The sequence below is a fragment of the Choristoneura fumiferana genome, chromosome Z (assembly GCF_025370935.1).
Source record: "Choristoneura fumiferana chromosome Z, NRCan_CFum_1, whole genome shotgun sequence".
Classification (NCBI taxonomy): domain Eukaryota; kingdom Metazoa; phylum Arthropoda; class Insecta; order Lepidoptera; family Tortricidae; genus Choristoneura; species Choristoneura fumiferana.
In genome coordinates this window covers 12,061,177-12,082,623 of record NC_133472.1, presented here as the reverse complement: position 1 = coordinate 12,082,623, position 21,447 = coordinate 12,061,177, and the positions used below count along the sequence as shown (strand labels likewise).

At 36.6% G+C, this 21,447-nt stretch overlaps 1 protein-coding gene across 3 annotated transcripts; it reads right to left on the bottom strand.

The window, feature by feature from the left end:
• Positions 1 to 17,138: 17,138 nt before the first annotated feature.
• Positions 17,139 to 19,642, bottom strand: LOC141438676 (agrin-like). Of its 3 annotated transcripts, none has more exons than XM_074102583.1 (4): positions 19,519 to 19,642; positions 18,594 to 18,758; positions 17,960 to 18,121; positions 17,139 to 17,679 (listed from the first exon to the last, which is right to left on the bottom strand). In XM_074102583.1, the coding sequence occupies exons 1-4, from the start codon at positions 19,556 to 19,558 to the stop codon at positions 17,537 to 17,539; spliced, it is 510 nt and encodes a 169-aa protein (XP_073958684.1). In that variant the 5' UTR covers positions 19,559 to 19,642; the 3' UTR covers positions 17,139 to 17,536. The 3 variants fall into 3 exon arrangements, with proteins under 3 accessions (XP_073958684.1, XP_073958678.1, XP_073958670.1); XM_074102577.1 differs by having other exon boundaries at positions 17,960 to 18,217; positions 18,594 to 18,746; XM_074102569.1 differs by having other exon boundaries at positions 17,960 to 18,217; positions 19,519 to 19,641.
• Positions 19,643 to 21,447: the final 1,805 nt, after the last annotated feature.

Genomic DNA, 21,447 nt, shown 5'->3' with positions numbered 1-21,447 from the left:
ACGATACCAAATCTTACATTAGAAGTATATATAAATGAATGTAAAAAGCCCCTTTTATCGCAGCTTACGTATGTATGTACGTACGTGTGTAAAGCAAATGACGGTGGTTTCCGGACGCGCAATGCACTGTATAATCTAGTTTGCGAGATTTATTCCTTCAATCTTCACTACTTTAGCGGAGCGGCGCAGTCACTCACTCTAATGGGGTAATAACTACTCTAGAACGTGGCAATTTGTACTAGATTTTTTTTTGCTAAAAACATTTTACTTTACTACGCTTTGAGGCTGGAATGTTGGATTACTTGGACGAAATCCTTGAAAAATAGCTTATCATTTAGACGTTTTTCCACTTTTTATCTATCCGAACGTTCGGAGTTATTGGGTTCCATCTCACACATGCAAATAAGCAATACTTTCAATTAAGCGCCTTCCTCTGTCACCAAGTAATCGATTGAAATCCCCAATGGATTTCCGGAATATTAATTGAAAGATTACCTGTCAGGCATAGGTATTTTTATTTATTCATGATTCTTGACTGTTTCTGAATGTAGTGTAGTAATTGCACCTGCGTTATTACGTCATAATATCTGACACGTCCTACCTGCCCTAGAAATAAAGTAGTATCAGATATTTTTGCACGCTTGTTGTGTCAGATAGAGGTGTTGGTGACTGTTGAACACCGTATACCACTATGAAATGAAATGACATGAAGTAAAATAGTGTGAAATGAAATAGTTTAAATATTTTGCTATGAAAAACTAATCGTTATCTTTGCTCGTCTGTGCATAATTAAGTACAGTCAAGAGCAAAGATATCGACATGGCTTAAGTTACAAAAATATGTATACACAAGGTATTAAGGTCGTGTATATGTCAGCGGCCGATCGTAAAATCCGCCAGATCACGAAATTCCTAGGCATATCGTGAAATGGCGCCATTTCATGATATGCCTAAAAGTTGGCCAGGCATATCACGATGTGCCTGAAAAACAATACGGCAGATCGATTAGAGCAACTCATTCGTCGATATTCCTAGCTGTATTCCGGGCACATCGTGATATGCCGAAAAAAAGGAAAATTTAGGTACGACGAGCAAAGCGAGGAGTTGTTGGTATGAATTGTGACCACAACGCACGAGCTGAGCGAGCGAAGCGAGTGCGCCTCGGCAGCGGCCGGCGAAGTGCCAGGACCGATATGGCGGCGTTTCATGATATGCCTAGGAATTTCATGATCTGCCTTAACTGGCCCAATCATGAAATGGAACATGCCTAGAAACATCACGATCTGTCTAAACGTCACTAGGCAAATCGTTAAACGGTGGGTTTTGAACGATATGGCAGATGTCCCTTAGCCAATTCATGAAATGGCGCCATTTCACTATATGGCTGGGAATATCGAGATTTGGCGAATTTTACGATCGGCCGCCGACTATGCATATTTTTGTCACTTTGGCCGTGTCGATATCTTTGCACATGACTGTACTCATCACGTCATTTTATCTATGTAAACTAATAAAGAGAAACCAATACTGCGTAATACTTAGTGATCTATTTTCTCTTGAATGTCAAATGAACTCTTTTATGTATAAATACTCTCCTTTCGCATATTTTTCTTAGAAAGAATGAACTTAGTGGATGTTCAAAGTGCTGTCGTGTAATTTTATTCCAGGAATATAAAAATATAAAATGAAAATCTCTTGTCTCCCGAGAAAATATCGATGTTAATAATATTTCATAGGCTCTCTAGTTCTTTCTATTCACGGTCCCCGGGCTATTAATTTCGACCTTGTTGTACAGCCGTCAGACGTCGGACAACTATGGCGGTATTAATAATGAAAACTGGCGATTGAAAGCAAAACAAATATACATTCGATCGTTGATGCGGTCGTAAATTCAAAAATAATGAAAAACCTATATGGTAGGTAATACTTATGATTCCGTTTTAAAATAACGAGCCATTCGGTAACAAAGAAAAACGCTCTAGAGAATCCGTCGTCAAATGCTAAGCTCCGGGATTTGAGCACAAAACAATTTGATAATTAGCAGGAGGGTCGGTCGTATCTTTTTGTCCTAATATGTATCATGTAACAATTTAATAAATAATCACAAAACGTGTGTCATTTTGTTACTAAATAAATTAAATACCGAAAGATAAGTTAGTAGTGTTGTTTATTTTTCAAATATTTTTTAATGACATGTATTATAAGAAAGGGATAATTAGGAATATTTAGTGCTAAATAATTTTAAGGAAGTTAGCTTATTATTACCATTTAATTGCCATAATATACTCAGCGGCAAAAAAATTGGCCCACCCTTTATACAAAATTACCGATTCTATGCATACATTTGAGGGCCAGATTTTTTGCCGCTCAGTATAGTACATATATATATAACATAAACTCTAAGTATTTACCAAATTGAAGTATCTTCATTGCTGTTATACCTATTTCGCTGGTCCGAAATTTCTCAGCACATAACGCTACGGGTATTAAGACAAGTATTAGTTCTAATGAGAATGCAAATCGTGGCGCACTGCAGTCTGCGTTCCGTTCGACGCGACGACGTAATTTCGTTGACTTGTTTGCTAATATTTGGCGATTAAGTATGCATGCTAATATGTAACACTGGTGCGATGGGAAACGTTAAGTAGTAAACTTTAACGTATCTATATGAAATTGTGCCAAGCCTGTAAAACGGTAAAACATTTTGTTGAATTTAAAACAATGATTGTAAGGAAAAGTAGTTACCTACTTTAAACTTTTTTCAAACGATTATTTTGCGCTAATATGCAGGTCGTCACCAAAAAATCGTACATTCACATATTCGAAAGATAAATTTGCTCCAGAAATAAATTTACAAAAGTGTTGCAAAAGTGATGTCGGCAGAAAGCACAAAAATACTCAATCTTTAAATTTGCTCCAAAAATCTATTTTCAAAGGTGTTGCAAAAGTGATGTCGGCAGAAAGCACATACTCAATCTTTAAATTTGCTCCAAAAATAAATTTTCAAAGGTGTTGCAAAGGTGATGTCGGCAGAAAGCACATACTCAATCTTTTAATATGTAACGTTTCTTATTCTCCATTATTTCGTCCCTACTACTTAGGTACGTATGTATTGTAAAAAACTGAATTATTTATCCGCTCGCGACAAGGAAATGTTCACGAGTTACGAATACTTGTTTTCAATTTACGCGAGATCCAGATTATAAATAAGGGCAAGTAAGAATCCGTGTGATAGAAACCAGGTGCCACGTTTCAAATTATAAGTAAGGGCAAGTAAAAATGCGTGTGGGAGAAATGAGGTGCCTCGTTTCAAATTATAAATAACGACAAGTAAGAATGCGTCTGGTAGAAGCTGGGCAGCTTTATCTGATAGATGCCAAGTACCACTGAAATTATAAAAGGGCAAGTATAATGCTTATCATAGAAACCAGGTGCCACATTTCAAAGAAAAAATTAGGGTAAGTAAGAATGCGTGTGCTAAAAACCCGATGTCACGTTTAAAATTATCTATAAGGGCAAGTAAGAATGCTTGTCATAGAAGCCAAGTTCCACGTTTCAAAGTACAAATAAGGACAAGTAAGAATGCATGTGATAGAAGCTTGGTTGAATGCTTATTAATATTATAAATGCGAAAGTGAGTTTGTTTAGGTCTCGCCTTAACTGCTGAACCGATTGCCATAAAATTTTGCGTACCATAGGATAAATTTAATCCCAAAAAATTAGTTGTTTCCGAGGGCGCGTTATAAACCGCGAGATGAAGTCGCGAGCAACAGCTAGTTATAAATATAGGCAAGTAAGAATGCGTGTGATAGAAGCCAGGTGCTCGTTTCAAATTAAATTTCTCTCAGACTAAAAGGAAGCGGCTGCTGTTTATGATTACTCGCGGAGTTACAGCCCTGAGTTTGAGTTAAAATTTAATATTCCTATGTTTGAGTTATTAAATTGACACGTGTGACATGGAAAATATTTGTAATCCTGATTTTGTATACATACTGTAAAAACAAACGCGAGTGTCTTGTAACGCACAATGGTCATGACATTACCTTATAGATTACCTAACGAATGATCAAATCAAGCCAAAATAATTCTTAAATTGTTGAACAAAACAAAATTGTAAGTAGTACTTTACAGTTTACAGTCATCATTCTAATGTTCCAACTCGTATTAAGATCAACTCCATTGATATAACGTAACATTTTTGCTCTGAAATAATTAGGTACTGTTTATTTAGGTGTAGGCACACCGCACTTACTTCAAACTGTCAAACATTAATGCTAAGTACCAAAAAGCTCCGCCGCAAAGTTAGCAGGCATGAATTTAGCGGACATAATGTTCAGGGATCTCACACGAGAATCCGTTCGGTGCACGCCTCAGGGCGGATTATAACTACATTCTTATTTGAAAGGTATAGAACCCACAAATGTGATGGTAAGTAGTGATGTTCTAAATGACATTTTTATGTGAATTTACGAATTTGAAATACTGTTTAAATATTCTAATGAACTATAGACATATCACTCTCCTCTGCGTGTTGCGGCAGCCGCCGAGTCGCGTTCGCGTGCTCCTGAGAAGAAGGGCTACGAAATAGCCCGAAACATGTCGAGCTAAACTCGGTTTAAGACGAAAGATATTTTACTATGTTTGTTTATGTATTTAGAGGACGTGAGTGCCTTTGGTGGTGAATTTGAGATGTCGAACGCGGTTTCTTAGCCTCAAACCTATCCATCTAACCATCATCTATGACTCTAAGTGCCAGTATAAGGTAAACGTCCAAGTGCTCGACACGCTAATGCCCAATAGATGACACAGTGCTGCTAGGACAGTGGCGACTACTCGTACGTTTACATTAATTGAACTAGTTTTCCTATCATTCTGTTGACTCTCCTAGACCTATGATTTTTTCCATATGGTTACGATACGCCACAACCTGTTTAACATGTTATAGTGCTTCTAACATTTTAGACGGGTTGTGGCGTACGTTAAAAAAGCATTTTTTCTATTTTTCCATTTTCTACTTTTGTGATGCTGAACAGCTAATTGAAACAACATAAGTTATAACAACGAATAAAATGCAGCATATTTTTTTATTTACTTCAAGTTGTAAACTTACCAGTTCCCCCCTAGCTTCGCAAATAGTTTGGCTCCAAGTTGCGCCTCGTCTCCCATGCGGGTTATCTCAGAACTACCAACGACCCATAAACTTACTCGGATTCATCCAACAAACACATCAACAACTTTTTACAGCGCTCTATGTAACCGCGTATCTAGCACTTCCACTCTACGAATTGTTTATAAATCTTGCTTAACTGTACACGCGTGATATTTTTCAGGAACATGGGCCACGGAGTAATGTATTTGTAACAATAAAGTTTACATTTTCTATGACATAAGGATTATTGTGCATATACGTATAAAGGTTGTTTTAACGACTCGGTTTACTGACGGATCACATGCGACCGTATAGTTGGGGGAGCCTTTGCTAACTTCCCCTGTGTATAATATAAAGGTTGTTTTAACTTAATGACTCGGTTTACTGGCGGATCACATGCTACCGTATAGTTGGGGGTGCCTTTGCTAACTTCCCCTGTGTATAATATAAAGGTTGTTTTAACTTAATGACTCGGTTTACTGGCGGATCACATGCTACCGTATAGTTGGGGGTGCCTTTGCTAACTTCCCCTGTGTATAATATAAAGCTTGTTTTAACGACTCGGTTTACTGGCGGATCACATGCGACCGTATAGTTAGGGGAGACTTTCCTAACTTCCCCTGTGTATAATCGCAAACGCTTGAGTTTTATGCGACCGAGTGAGTGCATTGGTCGCGCTACGCTGCTACGACATGCTACGGCGTAGCGGTGAGTGGCTTCGTAATGGGCGTACGCCATAAGGCGTAGAACTTCGAATGTTTCAATAATACCTTGCCGTTGAATGCTGCACCAAATAAACACTTGAATTAAATATTACTTCAGTAATAAGCTTTGTCAAATACAGACCTCAAATGCCCATTTATACTCCCGAAAGAGTTGTTCATTTTCAATTATCGTCCTAAATGCCAATTTGCAAGTTTCTAACTTCAAAATTAACTGATATTTCATATAAACTTTCGGGCCGGTTTTAACACCCCCGCAAGGATTGGAATTTCCAAAAATTCGTTCTATTTTTTAGTCATGAGTCAATTAATCAAATAGAGGCTCCTGCTTCATGATGATCTTTACTCATGGAAACGTTATTTGGACAAAATAATGAATAAAATTGTTTATTACATACATGATTAAGGAAATATAAGTTGCATTATGTCTTTTTATCAATAACATAAACATTAGTTTAGCAAATTATGTAAATAAGATAAAACGTCAAAAATAATACTTTTTATAAGATTTTTAAAAATTAGCTGCATAAATTATACATATACATGATATATGAATGTAATATAACGTTAGGCAAATTATGGGGTTAAGAGAAACGTGAAATTTCATTCCCTAATTAATCCAGATTCTGATCAAGCAAAAATATACATCAAAAAGCCCTAGGTAGCGTCGAGTCAGCGCCTGTAAGTATTACTACATAATGTGATAGATTACGGGCGTCTGACAAGGGTCAGGCCGTGCGAGGCACCTTAAAATGTTCGATTCCACAAACACGAGCAAGCGACAGAGGCCAAGTTTAAAAGCCACAAGCCGACCACCACTCTCCATTTCATACGGGACAAAGGAAGGTTCGGTATCCCATCGAGCTTCCTGTCAACGGATAAAGCTGGAAATTATTTTAAATGATAAAACGTTTTTTGAAAAGGTCCTCGCACTTTTGTAAAATAATAAAGCGACTGTTGTGACTGGCAGTTGTGCGTTAGCATACCTGCGTTTTTAGTATTTAATAATAGGAATAAAATGATGAGATGACAGGCAAAAAATACTTTGAGATCCTGAAGTTTCTTAAATTCATGGTAAATTATTTTAGTTATTTAAGTCTCGAATACAAATAAAATTATCGAGAAAATTAAGGAGAGTTGCGTTGGGATTCGGGTTTGATCGGTTAAGCTAGGTAAGAATTGCGTGAAGGCGCTAAGCGCCTAAATTACGTAGAACAAAGGCCATATTGTTTAACGCGCTTGGAATCCCAATAGCTTTCACCAATTCTTTCTGTCATACGCTATACGAGTAGGATGAAGGTGGAAGATATGGGGAATCCGATCGCGAGTGTCTGACTCCGCGCGTTACATATTGCGGTCTCAGGAGCCCCAAGCAAAGTTTCCTCGATTTGTTTATTAAGCGGTTGTTTTCGACATAATTTTATCCTGTTTCGGGTGAACCGTTAAATTTAAAAGCCTTCAATAACAAAAAAAGAATTGTATCCAGAGGCTCGTATGTAGACGATTTGGGTGATCAGTGATAAAATGGATATCGGGTACGGAGCAAGAATGGCATCCCTAACAAAAAGATTAGGTATCTATTGTTATACCAACCGTGGTGTCTACAATAGTGCAAAATAGTTATCTCTCTATTATGTAAAGTTTCTTCGTTAAATTGTGCAGGCCGGATCGCGTACCGTGCGATATTCCGGTTTTAAAGACCCAAGTGGGATTATGAAAGGTGCTCATTTTTTTCAAACATCCCTCTGTATAAGGCAGAGAATTTAATTAAAACTCCGGATTGCCCGTTTAGATAATGGAAGGCACCATCAACTGGCTCGCCTCCGCTCAGATTACAAAATTATCGTTAAACCCTCTCTGTGGTGACAATTATATTAAACCAAGCGAATTAGGACCATTTAATTTCACTGAAGATGTTGCGAATTATTGCGATACTTTTGTACTTATTTCAAGTAAATACGAATAAAATTCAGTATATAAGCTTCGCAAATTAATGTCCCTGAAGGGTAAACATAATGAGAGAACTCACTGATGGATAAAACAGTAAAATAGAACGACTTCATGATGCTTGCTGGTGTATCAATCCTTACGATCTTTTTGTCTAAAATGTTAAAACAAAAATAAAACAGCACAAGAAAAGGCCTAATGACGACCCCGAGATGTATTGAGGCGCTGCGTAAATACGTCGGCTGTAGAATTCCTAGAAATGTTCTTAGATCTGTTTAATCAAAGATAAACTTAAACTTCATAAGTCCTGGTCATACGTATGATTTATCTATGACAGACATTTTACGATGGGATAGCCCTGAGGCTAGCGAATCTGACTAAGAAGCTCGGCGCAGTCTGATCTTCTCAATGAAAAGTAAGAATGTAAATTCTCGAGCATTAGGTGTTTAATACCTACGTATTTATAGTTATTTGTGCAACAAGAGAGCAAAGTTGTTTTTTGTTGCGAGTGTTGATTTTGAATCCCGAGTAAGCGAAGGATTCTATAATTGAATCACGAGCGTGAGCGAGTGATTCTAGGTAAGAATTCTGAGAGCAGCAAGAGATTCAAACACACGAGATGCAAAAAAACTTTGGTCTCGTATGACACATACAATTTTTCACCTCAGCAGCGAGAACATAATTTAAATGTAACATAAGAATAAAACCACATATACCTACCTGTTTGCAAAACAAACACATTTTTTTTAAATACTAGGTCAATTGGTCTCAAATGCACCGTTATATTTAATTTATTTTATTTTGTTTTAATTTTGTTATATTAAGGATGCACCTATTAATACAAAAGAGAAAAGAAATATAAGTCCATGGGCCAGCCAAGATTTCGGTATAATTTGGGGGTACCAAATTTCCTTTATACAGCAGTTACATCGGTTTATTATGATGTTAAAAAACCATGATTGTCATCTCTAAGTAGTAGCTTATAGAAATGGCGGCCAATCCAAGATGGCGGACATTAAGTTTTAATAAGTCAACCATAACTCGAGAAGTATTCGTCCGATTTCATTAAAAAAAAAATTTAAACCGAAGCTCGATATATGTGCTTCAAATTTTATTATGTATATTATATCGGTAAAGTCAACCGTTAATGTAATTAAATAAATATTGAAAAGTTTCTTATTTTTTTCGATATTTTTTTAAGTTTTTACAAAATATCTTGTACATTACAAAAAGCTTTAGATGAGGAATAGTAGCGTATTAAATTATCTTTAGTTAGATGTATAACATAAATGGGTATGATGACTGAAAACACATGGAAACATGAATTTGATTTTACTTCAGTTGAAATTCACCGTTGACTAAATAACTGCGTACAGAACAAAAAGCTTCAGGTAGAAGTTGTAGCGTACAAAAATGATGTTTTTAGTATATTTTAACAATTTTAGCATACATTTAGCAATAATTAAGAATAAAAGTAGTATGATAGTAATATTACTTTTCACTTCTCATGCTCTAAAAGTGAGTCATAATAGCTCTGCGCATGCGGACTAAAGTGTAACATTTGCTCTCTAGAGAGCTAAAGTAGTTTTTTTTTCTTTAAAATCCCTTAAACTACCTTAAAAAAATAGCCTTAAACCGCCAAGTTCTTCCAGCCGGCACTTTCATTAAAAAAAAAACATACTCAGTTGCTGTAAAACATCAACGATTATTACATGATAAAAAACCTTGTCCGCTAACTCAAGCCACTTTGTTTCATGATAAAAAAAACCTATTTTTTTCTGTGCGGCAGTACCATTTTCAAAAAATATAAATTAAAAAAAGTTGATCTGCCGCGAAAATGGTGAACGAACGTAAGTGATTCCAACTTTTAAGTAAATCTAGAGTATTTATACAGCATAATCTTTGGCTTTCGATTTCACGTGTAATTTATATGTGATGATAAGTATGTTTTATTGTGAAAATACGTTACGAACAGAAGAAATGAAAACATTATAGGTAAAGTAAAGTTTTCTAGAGGAGTTTTTCTATTATTATTGTAATATTATTTATAACCATGAAAAAAATACTAAGCATTTAATGATGGAAACGACCATAAAAATCAAACAATAATGCAACATATGTATAGAAATTTTTCTGTTTGCTACAATTCGATTATATTTATATATATAAATAGTGGTCTTAATGTTAGTCTTTCCTTTTCTTTTCTCGCATTCGAAGTGAAAAGTATTGTGTTTTACGCTAGACTAAACAGCCATTAGATACACTCGATCTTTAGCTGCCCGCGCTCGTATTCTAATGGCTCATTTTAGTCCCTTGATAAACAATATACTATTGGATTTGTTACAGTTAAAAACTAAATAGATATTTCTTCAGTAAAATTGTGTGCTAATTATCAAGCAGCTATTTGGCAGAGATGTTTGGATAACTTTCCAGAAATACCAAATCAAGAGGATCATGGATGGATGCTAGATGAAGGATGCTAGAATGCACTTGAAGCAGTGTTAGAACTCCTAAGCTGCTCTTGTTCAAAGTCCTGTCAAATAACATCGTGTACTTGTATGGTAAACAAATTAAAATGCACAAGCGCGTGCAGACTGTCGAACATGTGAAAACAGTACAGAACAAGAAGAAAATATCGCTGATTTTAATTTGTATGAATCTTCTGACAGTGACGATGAAGATGACTTTTAATGTATTTTTAGCCATCCGATTCATACAAATTATACATCAAATTAAAGATACTTTAATACATTACATCTTTTGTTTGAAGTTTTTTTTTAATGTACACGATATTTTGTGAAAACTTGTTTTAAAAAAATATTTACAAACAAAAATTAAAAAAAAAACAATTTCTTTTAATTTATAATTAATGGTTGATTTTATCAAAACAAATCATATAACAAAATTTAAAGCACACATATAGAACTTTGTTTGTTGATTCAAGACCTCATTGAGGAAAATAAGGACCCTAAAGTTTTTTGAGGCTGCAGAAAGGAAGATGCATGATGATGGCGTTGGAGGATGAATCCGGAACGGTAATCACACAAGTGTTGGAGATGCTGCAAGTAAGCAGAAAGATTCTACGGCAATTTATACTCCTCGTCTATTCCGGAACCAACAAGCCAGGATCCACACGACAAACGAGCAAAACTCCGAAAACATCTTACTGAGGATCTCCCTGAAATCAGCATATACGAAATAAAACAGGCTCTTAAGGAAATGAAAAAGCTTAAGGCCCCTGGTGAAGATGGAATAACAGTGGAACTTCTAAAAGCAGGTGGACGCCCAGTACTCACGGAACTCAAATGGCTATTTAATGAGTGCTTATTCACGGGACAAGTACCATCAAGCTGGCGTTATAGCATAGTCGCCATATTCCACAAAAAAGGCAGCAAGCTTCAGCTGAAAAGTTACCGTCCTATATCTTTATTGAGCTAAGTTTACAAGGCCTTTTCCAGAGTTATCACCAACAGGCTGGCACAGCGAATGGATCATTTTCAGCCCCGTGAGCAGGCGGGATTTAGGAAAGGTTACGGAACGATTGACCATATCTTCACCTTAAGACAAATAATCGAAAAGTCAGCGGAATACAACAAACCTCTGTATCTAGCTTTTGTTGATTACGAGAAGGCTTTCGATTCTGTAGAGCACTGGTCAGTATGGAACTACTTAAAAAGATGCCAAATAGACCGAAGGTACATAGAAGTCCTGAAGAGCCTGTACAACTCAGCCCCTAAGCTCTTCACAAATGTATTAGAAGACATCTTTAAGACAGTACACTGGGATTCTCTGGGTATTAACATAGAGGGAGAATACTTGAACCACTTAAGATTTGCCGATGATATTGTGATCATTGCCGACAACAGATACCATTTGGAACAGATGCTGCAAGATCTACATAACAGCTCCATCCAAGTCGGCCTCCAAATGAACATGGAGAAAACAAAAGTAATGGCTACGGCCGATCTTACTGCAAACCCAGTTCTAATAGGCAACACACCTTTGGAGCAAGTCAACGAATATAGATACACATATTCGTTGACTTGCTCCAAAGGTGTGGGACAAGTTATGACGGTAGGTCGCCAAAACTTAACGAAGGAAACTGACCGTCGTATTCAGCTTAGATGGGCCGCCTTCGGCAAACTAGAACCGGTATTCTGTGGATCCTTGCCCCAATGCCTTAAAACCAAGGTCTTTGATCAGTGCGTTCTCCCAGTACTAACATATGCTTCCGAAACATGGCCTCTTACAGTAAACATAGTTAAGAAACTCAAAATCGCTCAGAGATCCATGGAGAGAGCCATGTTAGGGCTTAGTTTGAGAGATAGAGTGCGGAATGAATGCATCTGGAAACGCACCAAAGCAACAGACATCTTGATACGCATTGCACGACTGAAATGGAACTGGGCAGGGCATGTGGCACGCCGAGGGGATAACCGCTGGGCCCATAGAGTGCTGGTGTGGAGACCACGGACCACAAGAAGAAGTGTAGGTAGACCCCAGATGAGATGGTCTGATGATATAAAGAGTTACGCCGGACCGTACTGGCTCAGGAAGACGGAGAATAGGACGGAGTGGAGGAGATTAGGAGAGGGTTACATCCAGCAGTGGATGGATTAAAAACCTGAAAAAGAAGAAGAAGATATAGAACTTTAGTTAAAAAAAAACAGAAATGAAATCGGACGAAGTTTTTTAAATCTCGACATCCGCCATCTTGGATTGGCTGCCATTTCTACGAGTATTAGCTACTACTTTTAGATGGCAATCATGGTTTTTTCACATCGTAATAAACCTGTCTAACTACTGTAAGAAGGAAACTTAGTACCCCCAAATTATACCATTTTGTTAAATTTGGCTAGCTGGCCCATGCACTAATATTATAATAGTTTTAGTTAAAAATACTCAGTTAATCATTAAGGACTTGGTTATGTAGATTCTGTATGCAATGGTAATAGGTTCTGCAGCCGTTGCCCTACTCTAATTAACAAAATTGGAAGCAGTAATACTTAAGAAAACGATTAGGTATTTTTATTTTATTCTATTTGTGTCCCGTTGTCTGAATTTAGGTTGGTAGGTACTTTAAAATGTATGCGTACGTTGTACGTGTTAGGTACCGCAAAAAATTAGACACGTACCAGTCCCTAGAAAATTGCAATTTTTATGCAATTTTGTTTTTTGGCGTAAGCATAGCCTTATTAATATTATTTTATTAATTGCTAAAATAATCAATGATGAAAGTAATATTATATTTACATATCAGACGAAATCATGTTGTAAAAATTAACTGCTAGCTTGGCCTCAGCATTTCCCGCAATTTCGCCTACATAAACGCTATCCAACAGGAGATATAAAAATATATGTACCATCAGCAAAATAAGTGGTCTATCAATTTTTAAACAAGTTCCTATCAAATGGATATGTCGCTAAAGTCGAACTTTCAAGTTGACAGACACGTCTATTGGTATAATTGTTTTATGACATGCAAACGATTATCAATTTTAGGGTGGTAGACCACATTTTGGCTGATGTGTACCAGATAAAGCGCATCTTTACGTTAATACATATAGTATAGGTAAATTATATCCCTAGGTTCTGTCCTTTTTGTATAATAGGGCTACAAACATTCAACATAGAGACTTTGATATTTAGCACCATGGTTCACTGAGCGAATAACACTCAGACATATGCCAAAATTATTTAAAACGCGTTTTAGAGAGACACGAGAGACACTTAGAAGAAATTAATTGACAGCATTAAACATAATTTACATTTATTCAGGATACGAACAAAATTATATCCAAAAAGTTGACAATTTAAGTTTATCGAGATTGAAATTTCGAGACTTACCTGACTCGTGCGAAATCTAATGATGCTTACCTACTGTAGGTACGGATTCGTTTTTTTACCAATGTAAATTGAAATGTTACATTAATATTCAAGAGTTGTTCAACCAAACGTAACGTTGAAAAATGTTTTGTAAATATTATGACGGAGCGTGGGAGTCTAATTGGTGGCATTTTTTCGTTTGGATATTTTGTTTGAGGTTTCGGATGTGGACATTTCCAGCGTTCCTTCGTGATTGTATTATTCTCCCGGTTGGGCTAGAGTTGAGCATTAATTGCGCGGCCGGCTGCCAGCCCAAATGAGCCGGAGGCGTCTGGATGCCCGGGGGCCTGTCAGATGCAAACGCCGCTTTTTATTAACCCGCTTACATTGCTAATTTACTGCGTCTTCTTTTGCATTGCTAAGTAGTTGACGATTGAACGATCTATTTTTGGGAGACCCCAGTTTTAGTTTCGATTTCTTTATTTGCTTTCAAAAGATACAAGTTTCATGCAAAATTGTGTACAATAAAATAAACTTAGCCTAAATCATGCATACAATTGGAAATAAAATTCAGAATAACGTTTCACAAGATACTAATAAATATTATAAGGAACTATTCTATGTAGGTACATAATGATGTCACATCTTAAGATACGTAATGATTTTTAAAAACATTGACAGATTCAATATAGATAAAATATACTTAAAACTGCGAATAAACGAAGCTGCGAAGTTATAATAACAATAGAGCGAAGTTATTTTATAAATATATAGTATTTCAAATAAAATAAAATCTATATTATAAGTAAAATCTGGACGACCTTTTTAGTCAAGTAAATATTTGTTTTAGGAGTTGTGAATTGAAAAACCTTGTTGCTAGTTAGTTGCTAGTATGCAATTAATAATAATATCTTGTGTTTTACTAATATTATTATGTTGACTATGTTTTAGCTAAGTTTAAGTTTAAGGCACGAGCATATATCCATATCTGCGCTCATAATTTAAGTTTAAGGCACGAGCATATATCCATATCTGCGCTCATAAGTTTAAGTTTAAGGCACGAGCATATATCCATATCTGCGCTCATAAGTTTAAGGTTAATTTAATAATAACATTATTGCAGTGCCCTTACAGCGTTTGATTCAGTATTTTGTATTGTTTCAAAGCAAATAAATGAGTTTGAGTATTCTATCCATTGCATTTTGCAACTGATGGTAAAAAGAGAAACTGACACTTATTATGCTAATTACAACATGCCAAAAGCAAGATCATCTTTCAACTTTGCTTATTAAATTTGAAACCTAAAGAGCCTAGTATTATGCTTTAGTTATTGTAATTGTATTGTAAGCTTCTGGCATGTTTATATTTTCGTCACCGAGCTAGTCTTTGTTGTTGATTGATAGATAGTTTCGTTAGGTACTAAAGTTTATTCTGCAAATATTTGGCAAGAGGCTCTTGTACTTGGAGGTAATCTGTTTTTCTCATAACACATTATTAAGCCTGCTAAAATATCTTGTATATTTACGTATTAAGATAATCCATTCAATACAACTCGTGCTGTAATTTAAACACTGAACCTACCGACGTTATGTACATCTGATGAATGTTACCTTTTTAAAATTTATGGGAGTAGCATTGACGTCTAATTCGGCAGAGAAAACCGCAGTTGTAAATCGAACCCAGCCAACGCATTAATCAGACTGACTAGATTTAGGCGCCTTTTCATGATTAACAGATGGTCATCCTAAATATCAACAACAAATTAAATACCGGCCTAAACTTATCACGATATAATAGGCCCGTTTTGACAGCAATTTATCCATTGCATATCTCAGTACAATTTATCCATTGCAGGTTATGCTTACGGTCCAAACGATTTCGCACAGTTAGAGCAAAAAGTGATGGTGCACCATCTTGCTGGAAATAGAGATTCTCCAAATTTTGCTCCGGCACATCTTGTAGCAACATCGGTAACACGTTTCTCAGGAAATCTTCATATTTCGGTCCATTTAAGTTCCCGATAATAAAATGCGGTCACAATTACACAATCGTTCAGAATGCCTGCCCAAACGTTGACAGAGAAACGAGTCTGGTAAGAGTCTCGGCGAGTTACATGAGGATTTGCATCACGAGCAGCCCACCAGTGTTCATTGTGAACGTTAAACATGCCGACTCTTGTAAAAGCTGCCTCGTCAGCCCATAAGATATTTAAGTGTACGTTTTGCTGCAGCCAACGACTGAAAATAACTCTTCTAGGGTAATCTGCTAACACGATATCCTGTACCCTTTGAAATTTAAACGGATATTTTGCTTCAGCTTTCAAAAGCCGCCAAATAAATAATTGTCCCGTGCCGAATCTCGTGGCAGCGTCCCTTGTGCTGGCCTCGGGGTTGAGATTAAAATACTGGAGCACTCTGCGAGCACGCTGAGTCTTCGAAACGCTTGTAACTACCGCGGCCGCCGCCGGCCTTGAGCTTGAGCATGCACTGGAACCGCAAACTGACCATAGTCTCGTAAACTTTGGATGGTACTGTTTATTAACACGCGAGTAGGTGTAGAACAATCAGGGTAACGATCGGTTAGTAATACCTGAGCTTGCACTGTACTCCCCGATGTAAAATAATAGTGAAGCATATCCATTTTTTGAATATTAGTATAGGGATAAGGACGAGGCATTTTAATTGTTTAAATCAAAATCTAACGGAAAATCTTATTTACTTTGACAAGTGACAATTAGTAATCAGAACACGTTTAATTCATAAATACTGGGGCAGGTGATTGATAACGATAACCAAAGAGGAGAGTGTTCATTTGCATTCTTTAAACTTCTTTGTTAATTATTATGGTAGGATTACCATGTGAAGCTTAAAAAAATGGGATGAATTAAAACTAAAAAAAAATACTTGTGCTTATTTTAATTGCATAAGAGTTAATTTATTTTGTATTACCAATTTGAAGTCACCCTGTATGAGTATGTCCGTTAGGTCCAGGGCCCAGGGTCTAATCTATGGTGACAATTCACGTCATTGAATTAGCGATTTTTAGGGTTCCGGAGCCACAATGGCAAAAACGGAACCCTTATAGTTTCGCCATGTCCGTCTGTCTGTCTGTCTGTCCGTCCGCGGCTTTGCTCAGGGACTATCAATGCTAGGAAGCTGTAATTTTGCACGGATATATATGTAAACTATGCCGACAAAATAAAACAATAAAAAAATCAAAAAATATTTTTTTTAGGGTGCCTCCCATAGACGTAAAGGGGGGTGATTTTTTTTCTCATCCAACCCTATATTGAGGGGTATCGTTGGATAGATCATTTAAAACACTCATTAACATGTTCATGCGTGCAGCAATTGCTAAGAACCTTTTAAGGGGATTGCTAAGACTTTTAAGATTTTTCAATTCAGTGATTTGTTTGTGAAATATTCAACTTTAAAGTGCAAATTTCATTAAAATCGACCGTCCCCCCCCTCTAAAATCTAAACCTGTGGATGGAAATTTAAAATTCAGGATGGTAGTAAGTTTATCAAACGTAAAGTTAAACTATAACGTTTATGTTTGCTTTAGAATTATTAGTAGTTTAAGAGTAAATAGCAGTCTAAGGTATAAAATATACCTAAACTTGGAAGATCCCGTGTAAAATACGAAATCCTTAGAAAAATATTACTTAATTTTTTCGTAATGGCTACGGAACCCTATTTTGGGCGTGTCCGACATGCTCTTGGCCGGTTTTCTTATTTAAAGTTATTACATTTTCATCGCAGTGAAAAATGCCGGCTGTTTCGTTTTGATAGAGGAATACACAAACAAGAAGTAAAGTAGATACCGTCAGAGCGAGTTCCAGTATTTACGGTATTGTTATAGATGTACTCGTATTGCTAGCCCTGCTATTGACACTAGCGTGCTTCTTTTATGTTATGTTGCAAAACATCGTCACCACCGATGAGGCCTAGCGATTTCATCGCAGCCACGTGAGATTCAAACTGTAGCTGCTTTGCCAGCGTTGAATAGCACATGGTTAAAGGCTGGATGGTCACATCTGGAAACAGCAAATCGATTTAATCAAAACTTTATGGTTTTTATAAAGCCATCTCCAGTTACGTACGAGAACAACTTATACAATACTAATGACTTAGTTGCGATGTACGTATACCTATACTCTAGCTAGTGACTTGCTAGGCAATAGGATGTTTGTTGGTTATGAAAATATTTTTGTATTAATTGTTAGGTAAAGTTTTTATCCTGAGCATCCTAAAAATATTTAAAACTTCGAACTCGGAGATTTTCGAACTCTTAACTAGTTATGTGATGATACTTACTTCTGGCGTAAGAGCAGGAAAACAAGTCTACGTGACAGTGGTTGATCATGGGTTTGCTGGTAGACTTGTTCATGAATTCATTCCATATTTGAGCACATACAGGATCGTACGTGTCGACGCAGAACGTTGGACAGGTGTGGTTGCACTCCTGCGCTGCGCCTACTATACCAAAATCATTTATTCTTCGGCCATTTTGCGTGGTATAATAGGGTTGATGCTCCTTTATGCCGCAGAAGCTCCCGGGTACTTGTTTAACGTCTGCCACCGGTAGTTCAAAATGAAAGTTAAAACTCATGTACCAGATAATGACTGTAATAAATTGAGTAACGCTAGGGAAACAAAGGGGTAAATTGCGTGGAATTAATTCTTAACTTGATTACGGCGATGATGAAATTCGAAATACCTACCTAGTTTTCTAGACCTTATGAAACTAGATGCTAAACGCTACTGTTAAATAACAAATAAATTCATAACGATGTATTGCAACTCAATCTCTTATCATAAAAAACTTTTTGGATTTTCTGCTATTTCGTAAGCATGATACAATCATAACAAATTTTCTTTAAACATTTCGTCGTTCATAATATCAGCTTATTAGGCAGACACAAAACTACAAGGATCTTTATAGACTTACCAAAAGAGTGTCCCAAGATACATTTGATTTTGTTCAAATGGCAAAGGTTCTGGTACCGACGGACGTTCCTTGAGGCGCCGTCGTCAACTCGTCCGCACACCGGGTCGAACACGTTGGAACATCGACTGCTGCAGTCGTCGCTGCTTTGGCATACTACGAATATTGCTAAAAACGTGACAGTACTCGGGAATATGTAAAACGGGAAGGCTTAGTATAATTTTACCTATAGTCACTTTAAAATTATATTCAGTCATGCGTTGAAATGCACCTGGAGTCTGATATCAATTTTTTTACGACTATGATTGTGTAAACCCATGATTTCGTTGTTTTCTCAAAATACGTTAAAAACTTTTTTCTCAAAGCAGTCGGGTAGTAAAGAATAAATAGTTTGACTGCCAAGAAAGGTTCCATACGTCATTTGCGCGTATCAATCTATGCACCTGCCTATAGATAGAGTCATTCACGATGAGATGACGCGTGCCGTGGTTCTTATACAATGTCATTAATGTATATTTTTGACAAAATCACGCGTCTTACGAGCCTAGCCTACGAGTATGTGGGTTTGTAATACTTTATGCGTGCGTGTTATAGTTATAAACTATTACTAACAGATTCATGATTTTATAGTGAATTTTGGGGATATGAAAAGCAGGATTGGGGATATAATAAAAAAAGGAAAATACTCAATTCTAAGTCAGCCGGAGTTTTCAGTATTAATTTAGTTATAATATTTTTATTTCAAAAATTAAATTTATTTCATAAAATATTTAAATTTCAAAAATATTATTCGGACTCTTTGATAAAAGAGCCACCAAAGGAATAATCTTGGTGTTGAAACTAAAATATGACTTAAATACCTACCTACCTAAAGCAGTTTTTTTATTAAATTTGTTGTCCACGTTGTCTGGCTTTGAAAGATACTCACAATTTACTATAATTACTTGGAACACACCCGCTGCAAACATCTACAAAAAATCAAGCAGCCCGCAGTTATATATGACTTTTATGAACGTGGCTTCGGTACTAAAACATGATCCTGTTATAACTTTTTAATGCTCGCAGCAAATAAGAAATTTACGACAGCATTTTTAATTAAATTCTCAATCTCTGCGATAAATGAATGCTACTCGGTAGGGGGATTTTATTTATTTGGGAGGAGTGGGAAATTATTCTATCGTGTAGGGTGGGTCGCATTGGGTAAGGACGCAGCTGATTTATGATGGGACGTTAACATTGGAGGCCTAGGAGGGACATTAGTGGCGAGTGATTGCCTCGCCACCGTCGGCGCCTGGTGCTGCCCGGCTCGGACTTTGCTTAGGTTATGTCGGATGAGGCTATACTTTATGCGTCATCGATATTTCATTGACGTCATTAAATTTTTGCGCAGAAGGGGAATTCAATATGCAAGATCGAGCATATACGAGCCCTTATAGGTCATTTAAAGTTAAAATTATATTACAAAGTATTTGTGATTATTTGAAAGCCTTTAATTAAGGCGCTTTGGCATTCCTTTGACCAAATATTGCATTGCTTCGGACGTCGTCCGTCAGCTCTATGTTGTGACCATTTCATTAATATTTATGAGAAATAAAGTAAAGACATGGAAACGGTTATACAACGGGTTCATCTTGCTTCCGTTTTTCATTCGTAATTTAAGTCGGAACTTCAGGTCTCAATTACTTAGAACTGAAACTGTTGAATTATGAATGTCTGAAATGTCTCGCCTGGCGTCCTTTTTGGCTCCATGTAGGAACTTCAAACTTACTAATATTGAAAACCTTAGCTTGGGTAGGTTCGTTTAACAATAATATATTATGCGCAACAACAATGTCCACCGTAACTTGCAACTTGCATAGCAAACTTGAGTTATTTTAGAATGTGTAAGCCATACAAATACTTTACTTTACTTTGTACTTGATACTTATAGTTTGAATTATAACTATATATATTTAAAAGTTCCCAATCCGCACTGGGCCCGCGTGGGAACTACGGCCCAAGCCCTATTGTTCTGAGAGGAGGCCTGTGCTCAGCAGTGGGACGTATACACCGTGAGAGGATTTTAACAGGCTGACGATGAGTGCATCAGGCTTAGCACGGAAACAAGTCTTTAGTTATGAGTAAGAGGAACCAATCTGACGTGACAATCAGTAATCATTTTTAACGTTGACATTTAGTAACATACTTAGGGTGTATTACACTTGACTACTTATGATTTTTCTTAAATAACGATTATCTCAAATTGTTATAGGACTACATGTTATTCTACTTTATATCCAATAAAATCGATGGTTAAAATCCCTCGGGTTATTCACGTGTATAGGCTGGGATGATGATGATATTTAAAACTAAACAATATATTGATACCAACATCAAATAAGACAACATCAAGCGTAACTCGCAACCTATGCCCTCATTATTGTTATTCCTTTCTATCTGTTGGCTGTGTTATTCCCTGCTTGTCTTACATACACAAGCATTTACTCGTATCTTGTGACTTCCTAAGCAAGTGCTTGTGTATGATTTATACTCGAACTGCAATAATAAACGATAAGTGCACTTGAATTCTAATTTTGGAACTCTTGGAAACTCACAAAAGCTATGCTAAGATGCCAGGTTCCGCAAATGTAAGAAAATCACTAGCGACTCACGTGAATAGTGCGCATGGATTAATTATGTTCGCATGGTTTAAATACTTAAGGGCTGTTTCACCAGCCATTGATTAGCGTTAACCGACGGTTAAATGTGATGCCGTCTCCGTCTATTCGAACAAAACAAATAGAGACGGCATCACACCTAACCGCCAGTTAACGCTAATCAATGGATGGTGAAACAGCCCCTTATTGACCTGCATTAA